This window comes from Hippoglossus stenolepis, chromosome 19 (assembly GCF_022539355.2).
Source record: "Hippoglossus stenolepis isolate QCI-W04-F060 chromosome 19, HSTE1.2, whole genome shotgun sequence".
Classification (NCBI taxonomy): Eukaryota; Metazoa; Chordata; class Actinopteri; order Pleuronectiformes; family Pleuronectidae; genus Hippoglossus; species Hippoglossus stenolepis.
In genome coordinates, this window is record NC_061501.1 from 11,366,011 (window position 1) to 11,391,374 (window position 25,364).

Sequence of the window (25,364 nt, forward strand, 5' to 3'; positions counted from 1 at the left end):
TTAAACAGCGTCCTGAATCTGGTTAGTATTCATTTGTGGTGTCTCTTAAGCCACAGAGACGATAATAATTTAACGGCATAACTTTGAATTCATAAATGATTTGTACAATGTACAGTCTTACGCTTGCCTGAATGGAGATCATAGGAAGTTGTGAGAGAAACAGACAAAGGCCTCTGACATCATGAGCGAGCACCTGTCCCTCTGCTTCTCCAGCACCGGGCCCCAGTGAAGGTCGCGACCCCTGAAAGTCTCTGCTGATAGACAAACGCTGGCTCTCCCTTCAAGTCAAGTCTCAAGTGATATTTATTACCGTTGGCCCTGAATGTAATAATTCCCAGGGCTAATACAATAACCATGTAACCATCAATTACACCGATGTTTTCCACAATATTTTTTGCTTTTACTTGAGCGTCTGGAGAATGACTAATGAGCCGAGTGTTTCATGTCAACCTGCCTCCGTTTGGCAGTGACTGAAGCAGCAGGTTGGAATATGTCACCGAGCCAATTCTTTTTTTATGCAATGCTTAAAAAAAAAAGACGGTTTATCAACGTGGGAGTAAATCCGACAGCAGAATCCCTTCGCTTGCACCTCTGAGTGCCTCCGTCAGGCCGTTCACCTTGCTGACTGATGCAGTGACGGCGGATAGAGATGGCAGCCTGCCTGGACCAAGGCTAAGCTAAGAGCAGGGATCCCTCAAAAGGTCCAGCTGATGTTGGGGGTTTTGTGAAAGTGGTGTAAGAGCGGGGTTGTGGGAAGCACAGGAATGTGTCCTTGGATTAAGAAGCATTCTTGGTAGAGGGGAGCCGGAAATCTGAGCAGAGGAAAAACCACAGAGCGCTTCAAAATCCCAGCGAAATGCACTTTGACACTGAAAAACTGAATTGGAACGTCATTATAAACCAATGATATTATAGAGTAGCACTAGAAGAGCACATATCCTCCGCCAAGGCCCAACTGTCCACTTCAATCAAATTAAATTCATAAAATTGTGCACACTCATATATCAACTCCCAAAATAGGATTTGCTTTTTTCATAAAAAAACCCGCCTTATATCACAATGTCAAAGAAAGTGAAAAAAAAAAATCTTGGATCTGTTATCTGATCCAGATCCACACCAAAACTCAATGGGCTCTTCAGTGGCCCATACAGCCTTCTCCCACCAAATTACGTGGTCATCCATCCAGTAGTTTTTGTTAAATGCTGCTAAATAACAGATAAACAAACAAATGTGGACAGCGAAGGCATCAAATATTTAATGACTGACCATATTAGCATATTAGTGAGATGATTTAAATCACACGCCGCCCTCAGAACAGCATTCAGACCAGTGCAGAGCAATAATTCCTCCCTCCAGTGACCCTGGCATGGCCGGCTACCAAAAATCAAGCAAGCATCTCAGCTGCAGTTAGGTAATCCTTGGCAGAGTCTTGCAATTGTCGTAAAAAAATATCTAAATTTCACACATATTATACAGAGTAATAGCTAGCAGGGACCTGGGGTCTTCTGGGAACATCTATGGATTCCTGTATATGGAACTTCCCAGTCATTCAGAGAAAAGGCAGCTCCCACGCGCCCAAACTCCTGTTTTCCCCCCACAGCTTGACTCGCATTGCAATACGCGCTGTGTTTTATTTTGTGGCACTCACAAATCTGACAGACTGCATCTGATATTCTGTCTGAAGGGTATAGTGTTTGGCACAACAAATACACAGGATTTCTTTCTCTGAAACCTTCCCGGCAGCTCTGATATCTCTGCAAACACACTGTGCAACTCTGCAGCTTCCTCCAAGGCCTGGAGCAATCTCATCTTCTCCTTCTCCACTCCCCTCTGTTTGCTGTAGATCTCAATCCACAGTAGAATATAACCCGCTCTCATTGCTGCCGGTTGATACTCTCCCCGAAAAGTTTGGTGGACACAAAACAAATGCAGGAAAAAAAAGTAAGGGAAGAAAAAACCCACTATGGGAATGGGGATCGTTCCTCCTCGTCCCTCTGCCACACCCTTGTCATGCCAACGCTCCAGATGTCATGGGAACCGATAACAGCTGGGCTTGGTGAGCTCGGGCTGCGTGTGAAAAGCTGCTCCATCTGCAGAAACCCAATCCCTCTGTGAAACCAGCAGAGGATTAGGCACTTTTGATAAGGTCCTTTCAGACATCTTTATTAACGAAACACATCTGTGGGACCGACAAACCTGGGAAGTGTTTACACAGTGTGTGCATTCCCCAAAATGTTGCCATGGGTTGTGTGTGTTACCATCAGGGAAAGTTATGCCCCTCCGTGGACCAACATTAGAGGGGATTATTATTCCTGTTTGGAAATAATCAATCCTCTGACATCCTCAGAGTCATTTCTGCCCCTACAATGAGGCGATCATTAACAGGGCTTAGTGCGATAGTCAGGTTGCGGATGAGGAAAGGTTTACACACAGTTGTGGTCTTGCTGAGGTCATGGTGGCTTTGGAGAAAAAAGTGGGAGGAGAAATGTCCCACACACACAAAAAAAAACTGTACACATGCCAAGTCCAGGACACTTAAATTAGAGGGGTGGCAAAGCAATGAGGCATGTTTGGGTGTTATTTTCAGATGTGACCTCATGCAGTTGTAGTCCTGTCAAGTTGTGCCATTTTGGAGCTTGAGGCTGAAATAAGTGGGACACACTGCTGACTTGAAAACTTTTTTGAATTCACTCAAATATCGCATCAAGCTGAGAGTCAAACTTGCCAGAAGTGCCCGGAGGTGCCACTCCTGTCCGCCTCCAGGGCGCAGGTGGAGCAGCCATGTCCACTGGCTCCGCAGCGAGCGACCCCGAGGACTATGAGACGTGTTTCAGAAGAGCCGCAGACCCTCTGGGGAGGACTGTGAGGAAGACGACCTGCTACGACCCTCACCCATATTCGGACGAGGAGCCGGAGGACAAGCAGGAGCGCAGGGTCTCCAGGGCGCACCAGAGGGAGGCGCGGCAGACGCAGAGGAACGCGGCCAACGCCAGGGAGAGGGCGCGGATGAGAGTGCTGAGCAAAGCCTTCTCCAGGCTAAAGACCAGCCTGCCCTGGGTACCGGCGGACACCAAGCTGTCCAAACTGGACACGCTGCGCCTCGCCTCCAGCTACATATCCCACCTGAGGCAGCTGCTGCAGGAGGACCGCTTCGAGAACAGCTTTGCGCGCCCTGTCAGCCTGGTAGGAGGACACAACTTCGTCTATTCAGTTTGATTTTTTAGAATTATAGCAAGCATGCAGAGTGAGAAAGTGAAATAATTGTTTTGAAGTGAAACTCAAGTGATATCTCTGCAGATCCATTTCATTTGTTGCTGTGCGTTTCGGTGTGTTTCTTGGAGAGTTGTCTCGCACGTGTCTCCTGACTGATGAACCTGTTGTGTTCTGCTTTGACAGACGTGGCCTTTCATGATGACAGTCCGCTCCGAGGACCAGGACATCTCCACTGCTGCTGTTCGACTTTGTGGAGCTACAGCATAAAGACTCTTATAGGACCATGGAGCGAGAGGAGATGATACAGAAACAATCCAGTTCTCTCCCATCTTTGAAAAATACTGTTCCTGTGTGGCCCGTGTGCATGTGTGCCCCCCCCCCCCCACGTCCTGAACTCTGGAACTTTATTTTGTCGTGCAAGTTTACAATGAGTGTGTGACCTCTTGTCTTCATTTACGTTTGATTCCTATATTCTGGATTTGGGTTTTTTACGCTGTTGATTATTGGAAAGTATATTACAGCTAGATAGAAGGTTATATATTCTGGTACTTTTGACAGGTATTTGAGTGCGGTTATGTAGTTTCTGTTTTGTTATTAGATGTGAACATATCAAGCATCATAAGGCCCACATGTGCAGCAGTAATGGAGATCTATTTATTGTGTTTGTTGTATGTTTTATGCTTTAAAATGTTTGCTTTTCAGATAAAAGTTTGGTAACACTGATCATCCAATGTTTTTGTCCTGCTCTTAAACTTGGAGTGTTTATTTTTCCATTGATTTTAGCAGCATGTTGTGTGTTGACATCCTGCACACATCAAGCTGTCTGAATCACAGGGCGCAGGTTGTAATGTGACTGGAAATGAACATTCTTCAGCTCCATGATCCTCGATGGTTTAAATGAAATGTGGCCAATAGCTGCGTCATTCATATGCAATAAAATAATGTCAGCTTTTGGTTATTTGTGCACTTGGGAAAGACTCAGATCACAATTGACTCTTATTCATAGGCTTATTCTTCACTGCATAAGCTTATGTTCATTTTTTCTTCGCTAAAAAGTGAACTTAATTAGTACCACACACACCATCGTGATATTTAAATGTGCAAATATCCTTTGTAGATTTAAAATTGATGGATTTAAGGAGAATCTACACAAGTTGAAAATAAAATAAAAAAGAAACCGTCACAAAAACTGGAAAAAAGTTCAGAGTAAAGCTGAAGTTCTCACACACACACATTGTGCGTGCACAGTCACACACTCATGACCACTTGCACACATCTGACTGACAAAGAGAGAGTGGCTGTGACAGTGATCTCTTGACCTATACGAGTCCTTTAATACAGTTAAACCCCAAAATGATGTGAGTACAGATGGATGGAAATCCAGGGCCGGGCCAGTCTGGAGGGACAGAGCAACAAAGTGCTTCAGATGAAGAAGCAGACGAAGAGAGGACGAGTTTTCATCAGGTTCATGTGGAGCTGCAGCTGTCGGTGTGTTGGTGAGTTTCCCAGAACTCTGAAGCTCTCTCCTGGGACAAAGCAGCCACTCTGCTGGAGCAGGACAGCTAATGAGCTGCCTTCTCACACTCCGTCTCAGCTCCTCTCTGCTGCCATCCACTTCCGAGGAGGCACCCGGGGAGAGCTACTTGCAAATGTCCAACGTGCATCTTGACTGCGTCCAAAATGAGGGCCCATAAATCAAAACCTGGCATGTCAACAACATGCTGGAGTTTGGGGGCCTGGCTTTGCTGCAGTTAGTTGATCACAGCTTTCACATCTCAGACGTTTTTACAAATGAAAACCATGAAACCAAAAGTAGTTTAGGCCAATTTGTGCCAAGGCCGGCTGCAAACACTGCTGCAGAGATGGCCCAGTTCTGCTGTGGCCAGTTCCATCCCGCCTCCTGCAGATGATGATGATGATACATGACTGGCATCTAGTGGTGAGGAATGTGAACACATGGAGCAGCTGACCCATGAGGACTTTAATATAACATCCAATGCTTTGTGTCTCTTAATGTGGAAAAAGACACTTCACCGTGGATATCAAGTGTGACCCTTTTAGTGAGAAATTAAAGGTAATTATTAGTGTTGCTGAGTTGCAATTACCGCCCCAACCAAGTACATGTGCAGAACTGAATATCATTATTTCAGTCATTCTTTAAGACACCAAGAGTGTTGAGGCTGCAAAACTCTGACTCATAATTATTTTTATGATCAATTTAATTACAATTTTACCATACAACTTTATTTTAAGTATGCAAATACACTGAAGTGGCACCGTGCGTGATACTAATGCAACGATCTACAAGCTGCACTGGAAACAAGTGGGGTGATCTTACACGCTGCGGAATTTGTGCTTGCTTTAGGCAAAGGTGGTAATTAATAATTAATAAATTTGAAAGAAAGAGGGTATGATTAGTAGTACAGGATTCTTCATGTGGAGACATCATGATGGTAGAAATAAGCTGCTAATTATTATTATTATTATTATTATTGTTGTTGTTGTTGTTGTTGTTGTTACATCATGACATTTGTCGGTGTGTTAAAGGACACAGGATCACAATTTGAGCCCCCTGATTTTTAAGAACCATGACCCATTGTGTCCAGCAGAGGTCACCATATCTTCACTGTTGACATTGGCCAACATGGTCACAACAGAGTGAAGCTCTTTCCTGGCAACGTGACGTCTGTATGATCACCTAATGTGACTTATTCAACTTATTCAACCTTGTGGGATTTTCACATGATTATTATTTATTTTTTTAAATGATCAATACTTTTTTCTCCATCTTTTTTTAACAAACATGTTCAGATATTAAATTAGACGACGCTGAACATTGCTTTGATATAAAATCAGATCACCGGCAATCGAAGGTCAGCTCAGTTAAACCTTCTTTGGACTGAGGACAACTGTAGCAATTTTCATTTGTGGAAGAATTTCCCTGAACAGGAAGATACTACAGATCCAAAGCCAACATCAGGGCTTCAGAAACACTAACTATAGGCCCTTCTGCCTCAGAGCTTCCCAAACCCACTTCTGACATGTTTGTTATTCAATATCCAGTCACTCCATACCACTAATGAGAAAAAGGATATGCAAATCCCAAACTATTTTAATCACGTTGGCCTAATGCATATATTTCCTCATGGGGAGATTAGTTCCTCTCGAGTATCCGGGCTTTGTTTAGAAAATGCATTCTTTCCAGGTATGAAAATGTTGACCCCTGAACTTAGAGCTGTCGTCCTAAAATAGACATTTAAATTAACGGTGGAGGTGTCGCTTTTCTGGAACGTGCTGTGATTGTGATAGTTTTGCAACATGGATGTGGGGATGTTGTGTTTTGATAACAGGCTGCAATCAGTGGAACAGGAGCTCGGTTTCAGGAAACATGCAACAGATCCAGAACTGGACTTGGATCGGAGGAAGTATTCATCCATTATCGCTTATCGACAGGTTGCCAGCGTATCCCAGGACTGACATATACAGTTGCCACTAAACCTTACATGCATGTACCTGCACACACAGGTTAACCACTGCAACACTGTTGAAGCAGGGGGGAGAAAATGCTCGATTCGCCGAAGGTCTTTAAATATTCCTTGCAATTTGTTCATGTATGTGTGTGTGTGTGTGTGTGTGTGTGTGTGTGTGTGTGTGTGTGTGTGTGTGTGTGTGTGTGACAACAGTTGTCTATGGCATACATACAGGAGTAAGTCGGGCTTCAGCTACACAGTTATCACATTTTAGAAGGTTTGAGTTCTTGTTTTTTGGCCTCTTCATTGGACTTTTAATACGTATAATACAGTATATTATCTATATTATCTACCTATTATATCTGATATATTATATTCAGGCTTGTCAATGAAAGAGCAGGCTCATTTCAAAGTAAACATTCATGTCAGGGATTAGAAAACGCCTCCAGAATCTAAATGTCAATCCGTTTTGTCAGGGATTTTGTTGATTTGCGTTTCTAAGTGTAATCCCTGAGTGTGAGTGAGAGAGAGAGACGGAGGCAGAGAGAAGGAGCGCTGCCTTGTGTGCGAGACTTCCTGTTCCTCTGCGGAGACGACACACTCCTCTGTTAGAAAGGTGATTGGGTTACAGCGCGGGACTGGCAGCCTCCTCTCAGGAGAGAATGGAGGCTCTTTGTGGCAGGATGAGCTGGACACTCTGAGAGGGAAGGTCGAGCCAAACGGAGACGAGGAGGAGTGGAAGACGACGGGAAGGGAAGATGCATTAATTGGCGTGGACGGGTGAGGAGGCCGCGAGGTGGGGAGGGTTGATGAAACAACATCCTCACAAGCACCCCCGGCCTCATCCTCCATTGTCTCCTGAACTGGGCGACAGGTGAATATCATCCCTGCTCTGCTTGTTGGTTGGAGCAGGCGCTGAACTACTTGGGTGGTGTCCTGGTTGGCCGAGAGAAAGCGATCTTAGTGTTTGCGCTCGGGGCATGTGGAGCTATCCGGGCCCTGTTTACAAGCACTGGGCGGTGGTCCTCTGGCCTATTATCATGTTCTCGCCTTTCTGTCTCCCGCAGAAAGACATTCACACCAGCAGTACACTTTCACCCGGCTTGTTTCACATACACACCGACTACATGTTTCCCTTTTGTCCACCTGGGGTGTGCTCTTGCAGGTATGCAAACACACACATGTACGCACAAAGGTCAAGAATCGTGTCATCTGTGTCCCAATGAGTGGACTGACATAGAGACATTAGAAAACATATAATACACAAAACAATGCATGGGAAATTGATATCCAAGTTAAATTTCTTTTGTTGAAAGAATTCTTCATTTGAATGACATGAATAATATTAGTTAAAACTTTGAGGTATCAGATAATTGATTGAAAGAGGCTTATCAATATCTTACTCTGTGACGTTTGTTCCACTTGCTTTCCTGTGACGCACATGTCACTTAATAGATGTGCAAAAGGATTTTTCTGTTCTGATTATTTATTATATTTAAAAGGGTCGGGGAAGAGCTCACGTATTAATGTCACTTTACCAGATTGTAGCTACTTTGCTTCTTGTTCCACAGTTAAACTCAACGAAAATGTCAACACAAACTGATACTTGGACTCCGGCCTTTATGTGTAACCCGAATGAGGTCAGAAGAACTTGTTTTGAGACACGGTTTCAGACCGTTCACACAGTCAGAGCCGGCTCCTCCGCTGTTCCATTGCCCCCTCCGGTGGCACATTCTGCCCAAGTTCATCTTCTGACATTACAAAGACGGCCACAACCTGACAATGGAGATAATATTTTCCCTTCACAATGGCTCTCAGTCTCTGCTCTGGGGGCGAAAGGCTCAGTCGCTGTAAGTAGTCTGGGTTTTCCCATCCCTGTCAGACAGCGGCCCAGCCCAGTGGAGAAATGAGTCCCCAGGTTGCTTGAAGGCCCTACCTGTCAGCGGTCCAGAGGGATTAGCCATTCACAGCCTGCATATTGTTCTGCGGGCCACAATGGGCTGCATGGGGCTCGGCCCTTTGTCATCAACTCTGTTGTGAACTTCTGGTGGGGCAACAAAAGTGAAACACACCTGCAACTACGGATTAGAAGTTTTTTTTCTTCTCCTCTCTTGTCCTTTTTTGTCTTTCTTTTCTGACACATTGCCCGTGGCAGAGTTGGCCACATCAAAAGTGCTCTTTCACACAAAAAAGAAAAAAGATAAAACAGGCTTTCCTTGCCCAGAGCAATTGTGGACAGCACATGGAGAGCAGAACCTTTTTGTTGTGTTTTCATCAAGGTGATTTTGGTGGATGTGAAGGCGATCATCTAAAATAAAAGAGTCTTTTATCCAGGGTGCTTTTATTCTGGAAGGTTGACAAATAGTTTTAGAAGGGATGCATCATTTTGATCAAGCTAATTACTCAAATTAAATGTTTGTACAAGTCCAAATAAATGTCAGGAAGGATAGCTTTCCTTGGCATCCGTCTTATTTTGACAGCCTCCCGCATCACCTTTAACCCCGTTCCAAAAAATATTCTGTCATGCGTCTCCGATGGCCACATACGAGCAACTAAACCCAAAATCCAACCTTTCTTCTAAGAGGCCTGAACTTTGCATGACCACACCAGAAATCAAATTGATTTCACGGTCATCGTGCAGAACGTGACGCCCGAAAAGATTCCGGGGAGAAACGGGAGAAATTTATTGAGACGTGGTCACTTTTCTTGTTTACTGCCTTTGAAGACAGCGGAGTCGGCACAGGTGCAACGGGGGTCATTGTGGGTGTTTTACATTTTGAGAACGGAGGCCAAGTAACTGATTTTTGTGTGATAATGATCCTTGCTTTTAATGAATTACCTTCAAAGACTTCATCATCATTACAATTCCCCCAATTACTCTTTTTAATGTGACTTTTGTTAAAGTTAAAGTGGAGTTTTGCAACACAGAGGAAGCTTCATGTGTAATGTTATGAAGCAGCGTCAGGAAAACACACACGCACACACATCTCATACACAACGTTCACATACACAAAAAGTAAATCATTATTAAAACCAAAACCAACCTTTTTTGAGTGATAAGTCTAAATTAGCTTTATTAATGTTTAAAATTACAGAAAATATTTGTTAATATTGGTCAAATTTATTAATATAACATTTAACATTTGTCAATGTTGCACTAAATAATGATTTAATTATTTCGTTTTTTGTATTTGTATGAGGGAAAACTTTACTGAAAGAAAAGCCAGAAGAAAAAATCTATTGTCTCAATAATGGAGCAGGTCTGTTCAAAGTAGCCTTTAGATTAGACATCCAACAAAATGAGGCTTTATTCACCCTCGTATTTCACAAAATGGAATAAAACTACATTTTAAAGTGAGAGAAAAAAAAAATTGGAATTGCCCCTTTAGGGTAATTGTTAAAGGCTCACATCCTCAGGACTGGTTTTATTGTGCATCCCGTTCCAAATATGTGAAGAGGGGATTGTCATTATGGCACATGATGGTCTCTTTGGGCCGACCCCAGGGTCACCATCATACACCAAGACGCAGCTGACAGCGACACTCAGCCAGTTAACACTGCTTGATGGATCACCTGTGCGTGTAAGCATGCAAGTGCACATGCAGGTTTGTGTGTGTGTGTGTGTGTGTGTGTGTGTGTTGTGTGTGTGTGTGTGTGTGTGTGTGTGTGTGTGTGTGTGTGTGTGCGTGTGTCACCCTAGAGAGCCTCTGTGGCCGGATGGTGTATCGGATGGCACGTTAATTACTCAGCCTTCAAAAGGGGGCTGTCCTGGGTGGGAGTGAGCGGACGGCTGATGGCTGTGTGGTGGTCAGAGAGGCCGCCCCTGGGGAAGAGGCAGAGGGATGAGAGGGGGGGGGCACATGTGGAGCTCTGCATTCATACCCAGTGATCACACACGTCAACCACTCACACAGGTGAACAAGCAAAAAGGTGGATTTCAGTCTCTCTCTGGTCGTGGCTGTTCTGGGCGTAATTGTTGGAAATGTGACTCATCAGCTGTATCCACATTCGTATAAATAAAAAAAACTGTTCAATTCAGATTTTATAATAATTACAAACATATTCTATTATATTTCTGATTGTGTAAACCTGCAATACTTGTTGTTTTGTTTTTTGTTGCAGAAATAAGGTGCAAAACCAAATTGACCTTTTAAAAATATAATATGTAGCAATGCTTCCTTAAAATCTCTTAAATAAATTAGACCCATGTTCTATATATTTTTTGGACTTGTGTACTTACATTATCCAAGGTTTATTTTTTATTGCTTTTTAATTGCGTCATATCCACTTCACCTGCGGCTTTGTCCTTCTCTGCTAAAACTTCTGGGGCAAACGACGCATGAAGAAGGAATAACTCACTTCAGTCAGTCACTGTTTGCATTCGACACTCGAAAGGGATCATGCTAATTCCTTTGCCGTTTGCTGCGTATTAAAATAAACATTTTGAAACATTACCTCATCTGCGAACATGATTTGTGCCTGAGTCACGTCAGGTAGATTTTCTTCGGCAATGCTGGTGGAGGCAGCAACTCCCATGATCCCACACTGCTTCATAATGTCATCAAACTGGGTCTTTTGTTATCGTTTTGATAAGTTACATGTTGTATGTTTGAGTTAAAATGGTAAACCTGTTAGCAAACACTTAACTATTTCATATAAAAGAGAGGGTTAGCATTTATTTGCAGTAATTTTTCACTCCTTGATTATTCGGCCTACTTTAAGCTCCGTTTTGGTCACCACACTAATCTAATGGAGATATCTGGATCCTAAACATTGAATGTTCCACTGTGCTCACCAGCAAATCCCTGATTTTGGCTGCTGTTAGAGTGGATTCATGAAAGGTTTACATAATTAGATCCATTTTTATTGCAAGTGTATTCAGCTTTAAATGGTGTGTCTTTATTTGTACGAGTGTGTGGTAGCAGTTTTTCTTCTGCAGCCAACAAACAGAAGGACAGTCGAGATGGACACCGGCCTTTGACCCCCGCTGACCTGGACCATCCCCCTCCTGTCTATCTTTCTGCTCCCCCATCACACTTACCCAGAGCTTAGAGCTTCCCAAAGCCCCTCTCAGACCCCCTTCTTCTGTCCGTCAGATCAAAGCTTCCCAGGGGTTGAGAGGGACCTGACCCGTGGGAGAGACGGAGGACCCTGCTGTTTGGCCGCTCGGCGGTGTGGAAAGAGACAAACAGGCAGCTCCAAGGACGGCCGGAGAGCGCCGCGGGGCTGATGGGAGCCCTGACTCCACAGAGGTTTCTCAAGGCCACGCATGACAGGGGAGGTCGTTTGTTCTGTCATCATAGAAAGACGTACTCAAACACACACTTGAAAAAAGACACACGCACACTGTTTCTTCTGGCTGTCTCTTCCTTCCTCTCTGCACCAGTGAGACGGGCACATGCTCTCTCTCCTCCTCTGTCACTGCATCACAGATGCTCTCACACACACATGGTTGTGTCACATGGGTGCCATGCAGACGTTTTCCATCCATCATCCTTCTCCTGCTCTCTGGGCCGATGACATTGATTAATTTGTGAGGAGACACAATGGATATCAGGGAGAACTCCTCTTCCATTGTTTATATATTATGCAAAAAGCAGATATATATTTTATGATGATATAGTTACAAAGTCTTCCAATACATTTAATTAAAAGTTGGGTATTTTAAATCGGAGTGATTTTGAAGGAATGATTAGAAATATAAAAAAGTGCATCAAAAATATTTACTTCAGCTTTTTATGACCAAAATCTGAGTTTGTTTTCTATATTTTTCATTGTTCTATAGAAATGTTCTTGTTTTCTAACCTCGTAATGCATCTCCTATGCACTGTAGATATTCCAGCAGCCGGAGCCTGCAGTGGCATTGATTAATCAGTGTGATAATGAAGACAAGCCACAAACCCTGGTGGGTGTGTAATCACTATAATCATTTAATAATTATGTTGTATTCATAAGGAGCTGATGTTTAATGATCTGTTTACCCACTTTATCCCCACTTGATTAGATCTAATCGCTTCCTCGGCAATACAATGTTTTTTTAAATAATTACTTGTAGCTCTGGTGAATTCGTAATTAGCCCTTTCCTCGAAACTGAAGTGTAGGAATCGTGATGGCTCATTTGCATCTATATTGCAAGAAAGAAAAAAAAAGGAAAACCCGAATGATATCTCCTTTCAACAATCACTGGCTTGTGTTTCACAGTCTCTCTTCGCCGACGACCATAAAATACACTTTTGCAACATGAAATTTCCCTTGAAATCCCACAGACACCTGATGCTTGTTTGAGCCACTTCAGGCGTCTCGTGCCGGCCTCCTCCACGTTTTTTATGAAGCCCCGTGCAGTTCGTTCCCTCTCTCTGCTCCCTCCGCCTCTGGTGTGCAACAAAAAGACCCACTGTGGCACCGCTCACCGCCCCCCACGCTTCCCTGTCTCTCGTCTTCGGTTTACAAGGTGACAAAGCTCGCCGCAGTGTCTCGCTGCAGCTGGCATCCCCAGTAAATGGGGGCTCCCACGTGATCTATCTGCATGGCGCTCATGTTATCTCCAGCGAGGGCATTTAAAGCTCTATGTGTTTTCCACATGGCCCAGACTAGTTTAATTGTCCTGCCCTGCCTCAGAAGTGACTGTGAACGCCCACCACTCGGGTTTGTTATGTGGGAACCAGGACGGAGGAGGACAGGGTCTGCACCAGAGCTGCACAACACTCACATGTACTAATCCTCGTGCATTTTGTTATGTCTATTTTTATGATTTATTTATTAATTTAGGTATTTAAACAATTATCCATCAAAATATAAATGTACTGTATAGTTTCTATATTGTATAATAATATAACATTCTTATGCATACTCATACAGGACCACATAGACACACACTCATTACTACTTTCTTTTGCCCCTCAGTATACACTTTATATTTATTTATTCATTTATATTTTTTACACTATTGTTTTATTCTATTGTATTTCTGTAATATGGCACAAGAATTTCCTTCAGGATTAATAAAGTCTGTCTTATCTATGATATCTAATCTTAGTTTATGTTATACCTGGATGCACAAATATGTACTGTCCTGCTTCCCGTACATTCCAGAGAGACAGTTTGGACTATATACTGTAATCTTTAAGAAATGATGGACATGGCGAATTTATTTGTCAGTAACATCACCAAAAAAAGCAATGCACCATGTGTTGGGATTTTTTAAACATCAACTTTAAGAAAGTAGAGTCTTTTTTTGGATTGGACTCTGGATTATGTATCTTTTATTTGCTTGTTTTCCATCATTTACACAGATTAATTAATTAATATGATTTTAAACAGTAATAGACGTTTTTCTTACATGCGCGTAATGTTCAATATGAAAACGTCTTGTTAAAACTGTCCTGTATTTTGGCAATCATTTTTTAATATGTATTTATTCATCTATCCTAACTTGTTAATCATCTGGTGACCCCTACGATTTATATAGGAAATTACTAATATAAGCGATATTTTATTCTTTTCTATACTGTGATGTGATCACACACACAAAGTGATACAAGAAAAACTAACTAAACTAAATAAAAAATGGAAACCTATTTGTTTACTTTACTTTCTAAAAATCAAGACTTTAGTGAGTTATGCAAACAGCCATGCATATATCTTTAAGAGCAATAGGGGACATTTCAGTGAAAAAAAGAAAAGTTCTCCCTAACAAGAAACACCCAGTGCAGTGTTCATATGATACCACAGCCTCGGCTCCGCCTGTGTCGGGTCCTCTCTGGCTCTGAGCAGAGCGAGAAGGTGAGACGCTCTGATAGGATCAGCCAGAATGACCTTTTCACTCCTCACCTCTCTCTCCTCGCCTGCCCTCCCCTCACCCCTGTCGACCACCCCCCTCCACCACCACCACCACCATTCCTTCCTGGCACTGTTGGCGCTGGGTGGCACCCAAGAGCCACTCGGCTGGCGGGTGTAGGGTTACATCAGCCCGGGCCTCGGCCCCACATGTTTTAACAATTTCCTCCGTCCTCTGTGAAATTATGCAAATATTTTAGTCCAGTTTCCTCGAGTCTGGAACACCAATTAAGAGTGTCTGTTTGGTTTTCATGACAGCTGCTGAGGTGGCTCGCAGACAGACAGGCCTCGCGCTGGGGGTGAAGGGCTCCCAACCAAGGACCCAGATGGAAGACAGGCAGATACACGGGAGACTGCAGCGCACATGGGGAAGTGCTACTGATGAGGTGAGATCAGGAGAAGGGGGGGAGTATTTTATTATAAATAGGTCGAAAAGAGACGTGTGTGCAATGGAGGAGGGATACTGACACGGGGAAGAAGAAAAAATTACACTCGACAACAAGGACAGACGGAAACAACGATACTGAAAAGGGAAAAAAGGAAAGGAAAGAATGGACGGGGAATGATTATTTTCCAAAGCTAACACAAGAATAACAGACCCTTGACTTTTCTGTGTGTGTGTGTGTGTGTGTGTGTGTGTGTGTGTGTGTGTGTGTGTGTGTGTGTGTGTGTACAGTATGTTTTAAAGGAAACCTGTGGGTGGCTTTCAGCACAATGACAGAACGGAGGCTTATCAAACTGCCATGATGATGTTCCAATGCTGCTCCTCCAGCAGCAGGTAAGGTCATATCTGCTATTACAGCCGTGTAAAAGCCCCGACAATAGCAGGAGGTCAAAAGAATTGAAGCTGGCAACCGCTGGGAGTACAAGCCACGTCCTGTATTTCAAATCAACCCTGATCCAGACCAGCGCGCTGTCTGAATTTATTTTATTCTCTCCGTGTCTTTCACCTTCTTCCATTTCTGCAGAGCCTAACTTTTGGTCATGTCCGGCACAGAAAAAAAACTTGATCTGAGGTCTGAAAGGCTTCGACGTCCACCACTGGCTCCAGAGACTCTCCGTGGTGCTGGAGAATTTGATCCAGGGGATTGTGCTGTCTGGATAAAAGTTCACAGCGCTCTGTAAAGGGGAATGGATTGAGGTCACGGCACTAAAGCATCTCTCTCAGTTCAAAGGTGGACACGAACACGGGTCTCGAGGAGAGATTCATCTTGGTCAGGAGAAAACCTCTTGAAAGTAATGCATGTAATTGCACTATGGAGCATGACAGACCATATCATCATTAAATGGTATAGGCTATTGTTAAAGGAAATAAGAGGGAGAGGTCAGATTTGATGTGAGCCGCCTTATTGTGACATTTGAGACGAGGCCTTCGCTGATGCTGGTGATAGATGTAGGTTTCGCTTTGATGAGCTTATCCATCACTATAAATAAAACCATGGAGTATGTGTCATTAAAGGGTGACAAGTATTTTATGTGTTTATATATATATGTTTATACATCTGATATATTCCTTTACAAAATGTTAAAAAGACAAAAGAGCCCAATGTTTGTGGAGCGAAATACAATTCAAAATGTTTGGTGTGCAAATTTATGTTCATCTGTTTAAACTGTGGTTTTGCATTAAATTAAGGGGGGAAATACAAGGTAAGCCATCAAACCTATTAAAGGTTCAGTGTGTAGAATTTAGTGACATCTAGTGGTGTAGTTGCATGCTGCAGCTGAATACCCCTCACCTCCCCCTCCCCTTCCAAACATGAAAGAGAACCTGTTGCAGTCTTCAGTTGTCATAAAAACTTTAAAAAGGTGTTAAGTTTGTCCAGTCTGGACTCCTGTAGAAAACATGGCTGCCTCTGTAGAGGGGATCTGCTCCCAATGTAAATATAAAGTATTAAAATATAAATGGCCCATTCCAGAATAAAGAAAACAACAATTTGTACAATTTAGATGATCAACAAATGAACAAATGAAAATACTACTAGGATATTTTATGTCCAGTAATTTTTGGGTAATCCTGCCAGCTAACATACAAACAAACTCTGATATAACCACCTTGGTGCAGGTAACACATTTCTTGAAGGAGTCGTTTCTTGATTGAGATTCACCACTCACACGTCTGTGGAACAGCTGGTTAGCTTAGCTTAGCACAAAGACCGGACAGATGGGGAGATATCTGGTCTGGAATCGATCTAAAAGGTTTAAGAAAATCTGCCAACAAACATCTCACTAATACACAAATTGTGTCTTTTAATCTAGATAAAAACTGAAGTGAAAAAAAGAACAGTGGCAAGTCACCGCTCCTGGAGTCTGCAGCATTACCTGCTGTCAAAAAGGTTCATGTTCAGGTAAAGAGGGTCGTCCACCAACCTTAAGGTCGGTGGTTGGATTCCCTGGCTCCCTGGGGGCAAACCCCAGATTTGCCGATCAGATATGAATGGATGTGTGATAAACATGCTGCATATAGACGCGCTGAATGAATGTGTGGGTACATGAGGCCGATATTGTAAAGTGCTATGAGTGGTCGATAACACTGGAAAAAGCTTGACATAAATACCATCCATTTAAAACCACAAATTCTCTTTTTTTCCCTTTGTATCTTGAAGACATAACATATTAGTCAGTGCAGGAGTTTTCCATGTGCTGGTATGCAGATTTGGTTCATATTTACCACCAGGACATGACAATACTTTCTTTAAGTTTTCAGCTACAAAGATAAATAGGTGCATTTACCGAAATCTCTTATTATTTCCTAAAAGCTTATAGGAGATCCCAGCATAGCTAAGAACTTCCTGCAACTTTGTCTCAGCTCACTCTGTTCATTTCCCTTCATTCGGTAGCTGTCTGTTTCTTCATCCAACTCTTTACCTCGTCTGCCCCTCACCACCCCCTTCATAATATTTCTCCCTCTCTCCCCCACCGCCATTTCCAAACTCTGTGGAGTCTCTCAGAGGTCTTAGCGTGGCCGAGCTCTTTCTGCTCCAGGTGGTCTGCAGCCAGCCACCTGTGTTGTCTTTGTGGCGCTGTCATCTGTCTCCGGGCAGGCTTTGTGGGGTTGCCAGTGTGAGGACAGGCCCGGTGAGCACCGATGATGGAGATAGTGCTTTCTGCTGCTGCTGCTTCTCCCAGAGTCTCACAGGACTTTAGTCTTACTGCCGGACACAAGGAGTAATGTTTACACCCCCCGCCGCCGGGCCCAGAGAGGAATCCTGGGAAAATGTTTTTACTCATGATTGCTCCCAGCGTGATGTTGTGTTTAAGGATGGATGCTAAAGTATGTTTTCCTAAAAAAGTTACCAAATTCCATCCGTCCAAACAAGGATTCAAAGTTGAAATCCACAGAAATGGAGCTGATCTGAGGAAGTTCATTTCTTCTTGTGTGACCTTGACATGTATATAAGTGTGAGAGTTGTGTTTTCTCTGCGATAAATAATAAAAGTAAAATTTATGAAATATAAATCCAGACTTTGTTCTGGCTTGTCCAAAACTGTCTGTTGTAATCACATAGATGACATGAAATGATTTTAACCTTATAGTTAGAAATCAAATAGAAATCAGCCCAACTTGATCAACTGACATTCTCTGAGCTTTTGTCTCATAAAATTCAATACAATCCACTGCACTTAGTTTTACTATAATGTGAAACTTTCTCAGCAACAAGCTAATGAATTATTTTCTCAACTTCCACTCAAGGAAAACATTATGCATCGCTATCACCATTTATCTCTCAACAACACAACTAATGACAACGATTATGCAGATTAGTTTTTTTAAAAGATGCAATTTTTTTTCAATTAATCAATTATGATGTTGCTCAAAGAAACATCTCGAAAAAATTTTGAGCAGCAGCAAAACCTAAAATAGTCGAATAAGATGAACAAATCCTGGTGATGTTTAGCATGCTTGCTTGAAAGATATCAATATTCTCATCTGTTTGGAAATATGTGTTAAAAAATTCTACAAGGTGCCTTTTGGTGCAGGGAGATAGATTTTGACTAAGAAAAAGAAAATAAACAAAGGCAGCAAAAAATGTTACAGCAAAGCTTTAACAAAGTTCCAATTGGACTTAATGCAACAGAGACTCAAATAGAATGAAATGTTTGTCTGTTGTGCATTTCTTCCTTATAAATTCACAATTATTACCATTATTTTTATTATTAAACTCTGTGCCATTAATGATGTAATCGATACGATTGTTGCCCAAGTACAATATCAACGCTATGAAGTACCTCAAAGGTAAATGTGTGAAAACACTCAATAACCAAACAAAATAAATTGATGACTGCTCGGAGGTCAGAGTTTAGGCACTTCTTTATTTACCATTACACCACTGGATATGCTCAACATCCCAGGACACCCTCCTCCTGCTCCCCACCGCCACATATTCAGAGTTTTATTTACCCCTCATCCGGAGTGAGGGGAGAGTGTTGATAAATGACGGCGCTGCGCCCTGGGACTCTCCTGTTTAAGGAGCGGAGAGGCGATTTATGGGCGCGCTCTCACAGGCCTCACTGTGATTAATCGACGCCGTCCTCCGCGGCCACAGGCAGGGCGGGGGCAGCCGGCCCTCCACTGTTTGGATAGGGAGATAACATCAAAGCGGCCTGCTGCTTGTGTTAAGAAAATACTGCATTCTGGGTCAGCGCAAATGAATCCGCGGAGGACCTTGAAACTGTTTTTAATGGTGTCCCCATCGATATATTATCACTCCGCAGAATTTTTTCTGCGCAGAGGTCACGTCATGACATCTGCAAATGCCTTTGTTCCCTCAGCCCCAGAGCTTCCTCCAGGCCACGGTTGACTGTGATGATTTATCTGTTTATGTTGGGCCACGTTTATGAATGGAGGAGATCACAGGGCGCGTGTATTGTCAGTGAGAGTTAACATGAAGAGCCTAACTGTTGCAGCACCAATAACATTAATTACTTTTCATTACTTAGACATTAATTATAGTGGCTTCCTGACCAATAAACTCCCCCCCTGGTTACGACTTCAGGACTTAAATCCTGACTTGAAGTTGTATTTTCACCACATCTGTCCACGCTCATGCAGATGTGTGATGAGGAGTGGGTGGTGTGAGCCTCCGAGATATTTACCTGCCCTCTGTTCCCCTCCACACCTGCACCATTGATCTCAGATGAGCTGGACCCTTCGGGGCTGACACCGCCGCTCGTTTGATCTCAGGGTGACCTGCTCACCACAAGGCCCCAAATCCCTCTCGTCTCATGTCAGATTTTCTGTCTGAGAAAAAGAGTTTGTCCCCAGGAGATGATGCTTGTTACTTTGTTGATATTCTTCTAATCCGCTATTACAGAAAACAATGACAGACTAAATAATTCCTTTATGTGAATGTACTGACTTTATTACTGGAGTCGGGGCCGTTCTATGTAAAGTAGTTCAGGACAAAACCCCTTTTTCTTATCTCATTTACACATCAAAATCGTTTCTCTCTTCCCCATTGTGAGAACACCTTACTCCTCAAGCCAACAGGGAATCATTGGGCGAATTTCCGCTCTTTATTTTCTACTTCCAACTGCCTTCCGTGGTCCCTAAAAGGATGCCAATTTAGCTGAATTCATGGCTGAGCTGAAAGGCGCACTGTTACCTGTCCGCTGGGGTAGAACCTCTGCGGTGGCTGCCCTTTCCCATGCTTCCACCGCGGGACCTCGACCGCAGCCAGACAGAGGGGACACCTGTTCCCTGAGAGAGGCTGGCCAGCATCTGAAATCTCAGTGTCGGCCCCTGCCTATTGAGAGCGGGCAGCACGATAAGGCCCCTCCACTGTGACGGGGCGGGGGAAACCTGAGGAGCGAGCAGGAAAGGGGATGCCTATAGCCAGATGAATCTGGTGCAATTTGCCAAAACACAGTGCCTCCCTCCTCAAGACGATTACCCACACTTGCAATAGAAAAGCCATTGTCTGGTAGCGGTCTCCACTTATCTGTGTATTCTTTATGGTAATGCAGAGATATAATGGTGGGTCTGTGCTGCACTGAAGCTTAATGCAGGAGGGAGGAGGAGAAATGAAGTGTCCCCTGGTGTAAATCAGCACAATTATAGTCTGGTGGGGAAAACATTGGCTTCGTCTGGAAATACCTTTGACTCAAAATCATAAAGTGTTGGCAGAGAAACTTCTTCACACTGTTTGAACTAGTTGTGAGTTTTTGGCTCCACTGTTAATATTCATATCCTAAAGAAATAAAGGAGCAGAGCGCTTGGATTTGAGACCCAAGAAGTGGAGCAGTCCCCATTGAAAATTATAATTATTTAAAACAGTGGAAGGCTGAAAGATAAACACGATCCTTGTCTTATGTTTTCTATCCTTCATCCTCGGTAAAAAACAAAAAACCACATCGAATGCCTGACTCTGTTCTGCCTGAAGAATTTTCTCTTCGGAAAAAGCAACAATATTTCTCCAGTCCCGACCAAACGCTGTCAGGATCATGGGTCACAAGGGCGAACGCGGAGCAGTTAGAGTTTGTCCAAGAGGTTTCCCCATGAGCCCCTCAACGAGCCTCATACCGTCTCCCTCCTCATACCATATATCAGCCTCCCCCGCTGTGGGTGAGTCACCTCACCCATACCAACTTTGATGTCCTGAAGATCCTGCAGCACAATTCGTAATTACTGTCCGACCGAGCGAGAGCGCGGCCACATGTAGGCCCTAGTCAACTGTGATCTATAAGATTGTTTTAATCTCTCCAACTTTTTACGGTTCTCTCCTCACTTCCGACGCAGTAACGTCTTGCAAGTGCACCCTTGCCGATATGGTTGAGTTGCATATGTTGCAGCATAAAAATGTCATGCGCCTCAGCACTCAGCTATGCTGACGATGGACAGGATGGCCACCGAGGGGCCATTACCGAGGCCTACAGGTCAACGTCTTTGTGCTGCCTTCAGAAGCCACGGGGAAATAAGCAGCAGCTCTGGAGGAAGGAGTGAACAGTCTGCAAGGAGCACAGATGCACGATCCTGAGACCTTCAAAGATTTCTCATCTCTGACTTTCATTATCAAACATACAGAAAGTGCTATGAGGACACTGTATATATGATGGAAATATCTTTGAAAGAGGAAGACAGTGTGACTTATGGATCAGCAGAGTTAAGTTTTAAACATAGTGTGGCTATCAAGATGGACGATGCGTCTCCACTTTCTCCTGCTATCCAGAAATGAGGGAAAAATATGCCGGATTCAGCCATCTTGCACATTTGGAGCCAGAGTCTGCGCAGTAGGGGATGGAGCAGTGATATCGAGATCCCAGCCACAGACATGCTCCACCAATTGCAAGTCAGTCTCAGCTTTCAATCATGATGGTTCGACCCGCAAGCATCAAATAACTAATAGAAGCCGAATGAAATATGCACAATATTTGATAAAATTGACTTAAAATGACAAGGAATTTTGATTTAATGTGTACTTTGACTTTTTAGTTTGGTCCATCTCCCATCCGTTAACATGGAGGAGGCGGGATTTAACGCCAATACTGCACCCAGTGTCCAGGTGGCGATAGAGACGCTTTGGCTTTACTGTTGGGGAGCAGTCATGTCGTCGATCTTTATAAACAGTCCAATGGTTTTAAACAACAAGATTCTTTTGAAAGAATTTTAAAAGAGGGTGGTTGTGTTTTTTCCTGTGGTGCGGCCTCTCCGGCGGCTGCGGTTGATTTGAGCAGAGATATTTAAACAATACGTAATCGGGCAACGGCAATAAATCACATTTAAGTAAAACATTTTCTCTGGCTTCATTTAACCCCATCCTAGAAACCTCAGGAGGAGTAAACACTCTATAAAGTTCACTTCTTCCATTTTTTTTTTGCACCTAATGCATTTTATTTATGAATGTGGCTTTGCGTTGCTTGGTGCGGTTTCTCGAAAAGCACGTATGTATAAAGCCATGTGTCTGTGTTGCTCTAAGTCTCGGCTGACAGCTTAATGTGGCTTCCTAATTTACTTCCCCACCCATCTTTTGACTCAAGAAAAAAAAAGTCTCTTTTGTAGAAACGAAAGAGGAGGGCATGCTATTGGGGACAGTCCGTTAAGCTGTCCTCACCTTTCCGCCTGACCTGCACTTGGTTGAGATGTTTTCTAGCTGAGGCATCCTTCCTGCCCGAGACGCTGAGGGCTGATTTATGGCCCCAACATGTTGGGAGGGAAGTGCAAGGGGCACACGCAGAGAATTATCGATCCTGGAAATCAGCAGCAAGGACGACGCAGAGAGACGAGCAAAGAGAGAGACAGAAGACTGACACAGAGAGGGAGGAGAAGACTGAGGAGAGGACGGTGCAGCAGAGGCCATTAGCCTCTTCCCCTCTTGCAGGAGAGTCCGGGCAGTGATGGGTGCTCTCTCCTGCAGAAAGAGGGAGGAGTGCGTGGGAGGGAGGGGAGAGGAGGGGCCCTAATAGGATAACTCCCCCATTAACCCAGGGGAGCTGCCTTTCAGAGATGCTATCAATCCGAGCACACGTCTCCATCATCCCTGCTGCTCTGTCGCCATTACAACTGCAGCGCACACAAACCCATGGAAAGGCAAGCGGCTGTCCATCATCCAATCACACAATACAGTACGTGAGTGAAATGTGCTGCAGAGGATTGGATAAAATTAGCTTTATCGCAGATCTCCAACGTAAGAAATAAAGAGGCAGAGTAGCAGAGGTGGTAATCGACTGCAGACGCTCTGGGTTTACATCATTCTAATATCCACTATGGTGTTTACAGTGCAAACATCTGCGCGGTGCTGCCGAGCACTTAGGGAGCGCTGCCTCTAACAGGCAAAACGCACACTTGTTTTCTTTACGTAAACATCATCTCCATAGTGAGTGTATCATTTAAAAGGTAACTGACAGTGCTCATAAAACGTCATGTGATGCCATTCTAGTTCCACCCCGATTCAAAATAAGATGTAATCAGCATCTAATTTGGTGTGTTTACTCTTTGCTCGCGTACAGTACGGCCGGAGACATTGCCAGACATTTCACTTGAGGGGGGGAAAAAAAAGGAGATACTTTGATTGCAAAAAATTGAAAGAGAGCAGAGGGAGAGGCAGAAATTGTTGAAATCAAATTTACTGTATTATTATTTTACCATTTGAATACAGCTTTGAAATGTCATATTATCAAGAAGATGATATTTAAAGATATATATTTTTTGCCTCTACCTACTAATTCTACAAACGTCTGTCTGTCTGGAGAACACGTTTCTCATGAACCTTTCATCTAATCAACTTCACACTTGGCATGTGCATTGTTAATGGCCCGAGAAAGTGCAGTTCACTTTGATCAATATCTATCAAATATGAATATATATAAATATTATTATAAATGAAATTGAATAAACAGGCGACCAGCCTTCCCCCCCCCCTCAGTATCAGTCAGTGGGGGCGGGGCAGTGTGGCCTCAGTCTGCGGACCGAGGTGTCTTCTTCCACGTCATTGGATAAACCACAGCAGCAACTGGGTCAAATCACGCCAGATCATTTTGCTTTAAACAATGTGATCTCCATCATGAACACAACATTCGTAGAATTCTCTTTTGCAAGTTATTTTCAAAGTAAAAGCACAACATTCATTTATTTGCTCTCATGCTTTATAAAGAGATGAATTGCAGAGCTTTTATTTTGAAAAAAGTTGTGAACTGGGGTCTGAAGATTGTGTAGATTGCTTAACAGACCTTTGAAATAGCTGACATGTAATGTATGAAAAAATAACAGCAGTTCAGTGAATCATTCAAACCTATATAGAAAGCACACACGTGAACAGCAATAAAGCAAATTCAGGTTCATTTTTTCATTGCAGATAAACCAGGTAGGATGAACACAAAGTTTTCTAACTTCACTCTGCACCATAGAGAGTTCTGCACACAACAAAAAAACAATAAACAGTGACAGTTTATTGTCGAACTGTTTGAGGAGGACTCACTAATGACCAGGAATAATTCTGAAGTAGCTCTGGAGCGTCAACAAGTACAAGAGAACAGCCCATTCCAAACAGGCAGGTTTGGAACGGACACTGCACTAGTTTGACTGAGGCAGACAAGTTCTTTGTTTCTTCAAAGTAGTACCCACTTTGATTGAATAAGCCCCTCACTCTATTGTTTATTGGAAATGCATGAAGAGCGAGTGTCTCCGGACACCTTAAGTGGATAACCATATGCTGTCACAGTAGACCAGACGCGCCTCATATTGAGAGCTCTGTTGACCTGGGAATTGTGTGGGAGGTGGAGAGCGGGGGTGGAGCGGCACGGGGGACTTGTGAGAATTTTCGAGACGTACAAATCAAGGATTTAACTACTTCAGCCGTCTCTCCTACTAAAAAACGTATAGGACCATGTTCGATTGTGTTCGAGGTGGTGCTCGGCTCTCGAATTTCTGATATTTAAAAGGAGGAATCACAAAATCGGGAGCTGTTTTGTGAGGATGATGCTTTTTGAATGAGTGAGATGTACTGCGAGAGACGGACAGATGCAACAATAGATGGAGACAGAGAGACAGACAGATATTGCAGTAATGCCACGGGTCTTTATTGGGCCACACGTTAAATCAAGTGCAGATGTTCATCCCCCTTTGACCGAAACCACATCAGCTGTCGCTCCCCTTGTTTCCTCCAGCCTCCCCAATTATTTCTCAATAAGCACAAACCAAAACCAACGATCAGTAAACATGCAGACTCCTCAGATTCCATCAACGTCAAGCCCTACGGACAACAAGCTGCAGCCCGACCTCTGTTTGTGTATCTGGGAAACCCCTCTCTGGTTCTGAGGCAGGGCTACGCAGCTATGGCACGCTAGTTAGAGGGGGGGGGGAGTGTTATTATGGTTTAACATGCCAGCAGTTTCTCCTCCTCATCATGAAACA

General features: G+C 43.5%; 1 protein-coding gene and 1 long non-coding RNA gene across 2 annotated transcripts; both read left to right on the top strand.

The window, feature by feature from the left end:
- Positions 1 to 2,509: 2,509 nt before the first annotated feature.
- On the top strand, positions 2,510 to 3,937 carry LOC118098601 (musculin). The gene is made up of 2 exons (XM_035142600.2): positions 2,510 to 3,183; positions 3,397 to 3,937. Exons 1-2 carry the CDS (start codon positions 2,782 to 2,784, stop codon positions 3,478 to 3,480), a joined length of 486 nt encoding a protein of 161 aa, XP_034998491.1. The 5' UTR covers positions 2,510 to 2,781; the 3' UTR covers positions 3,481 to 3,937.
- A 10,674-nt stretch (positions 3,938 to 14,611) lies between these two features.
- LOC118098666 lies at positions 14,612 to 16,261 on the top strand. Its single transcript, XR_004694189.1, has 3 exons — positions 14,612 to 14,905; positions 15,196 to 15,297; positions 15,488 to 16,261. It is a non-coding gene; the product is annotated as an uncharacterized LOC118098666 (long non-coding RNA).
- The last annotated feature ends 9,103 nt before the right edge of the window (positions 16,262 to 25,364 follow it).

Excerpts from the sequence above, each read along its gene's own strand:
- LOC118098601 (XM_035142600.2), top strand. The coding sequence starts at position 2,782 with ATGTCCACTGGCTCCGCAGCGAGCGACCCCGAGGACTATGAGACGTGT. Across the intron at positions 3,184-3,396 it reads TTGCGCGCCCTGTCAGCCTG|ACGTGGCCTTTCATGATGAC; the intron begins GTAGGAGGACAC and ends CTGCTTTGACAG.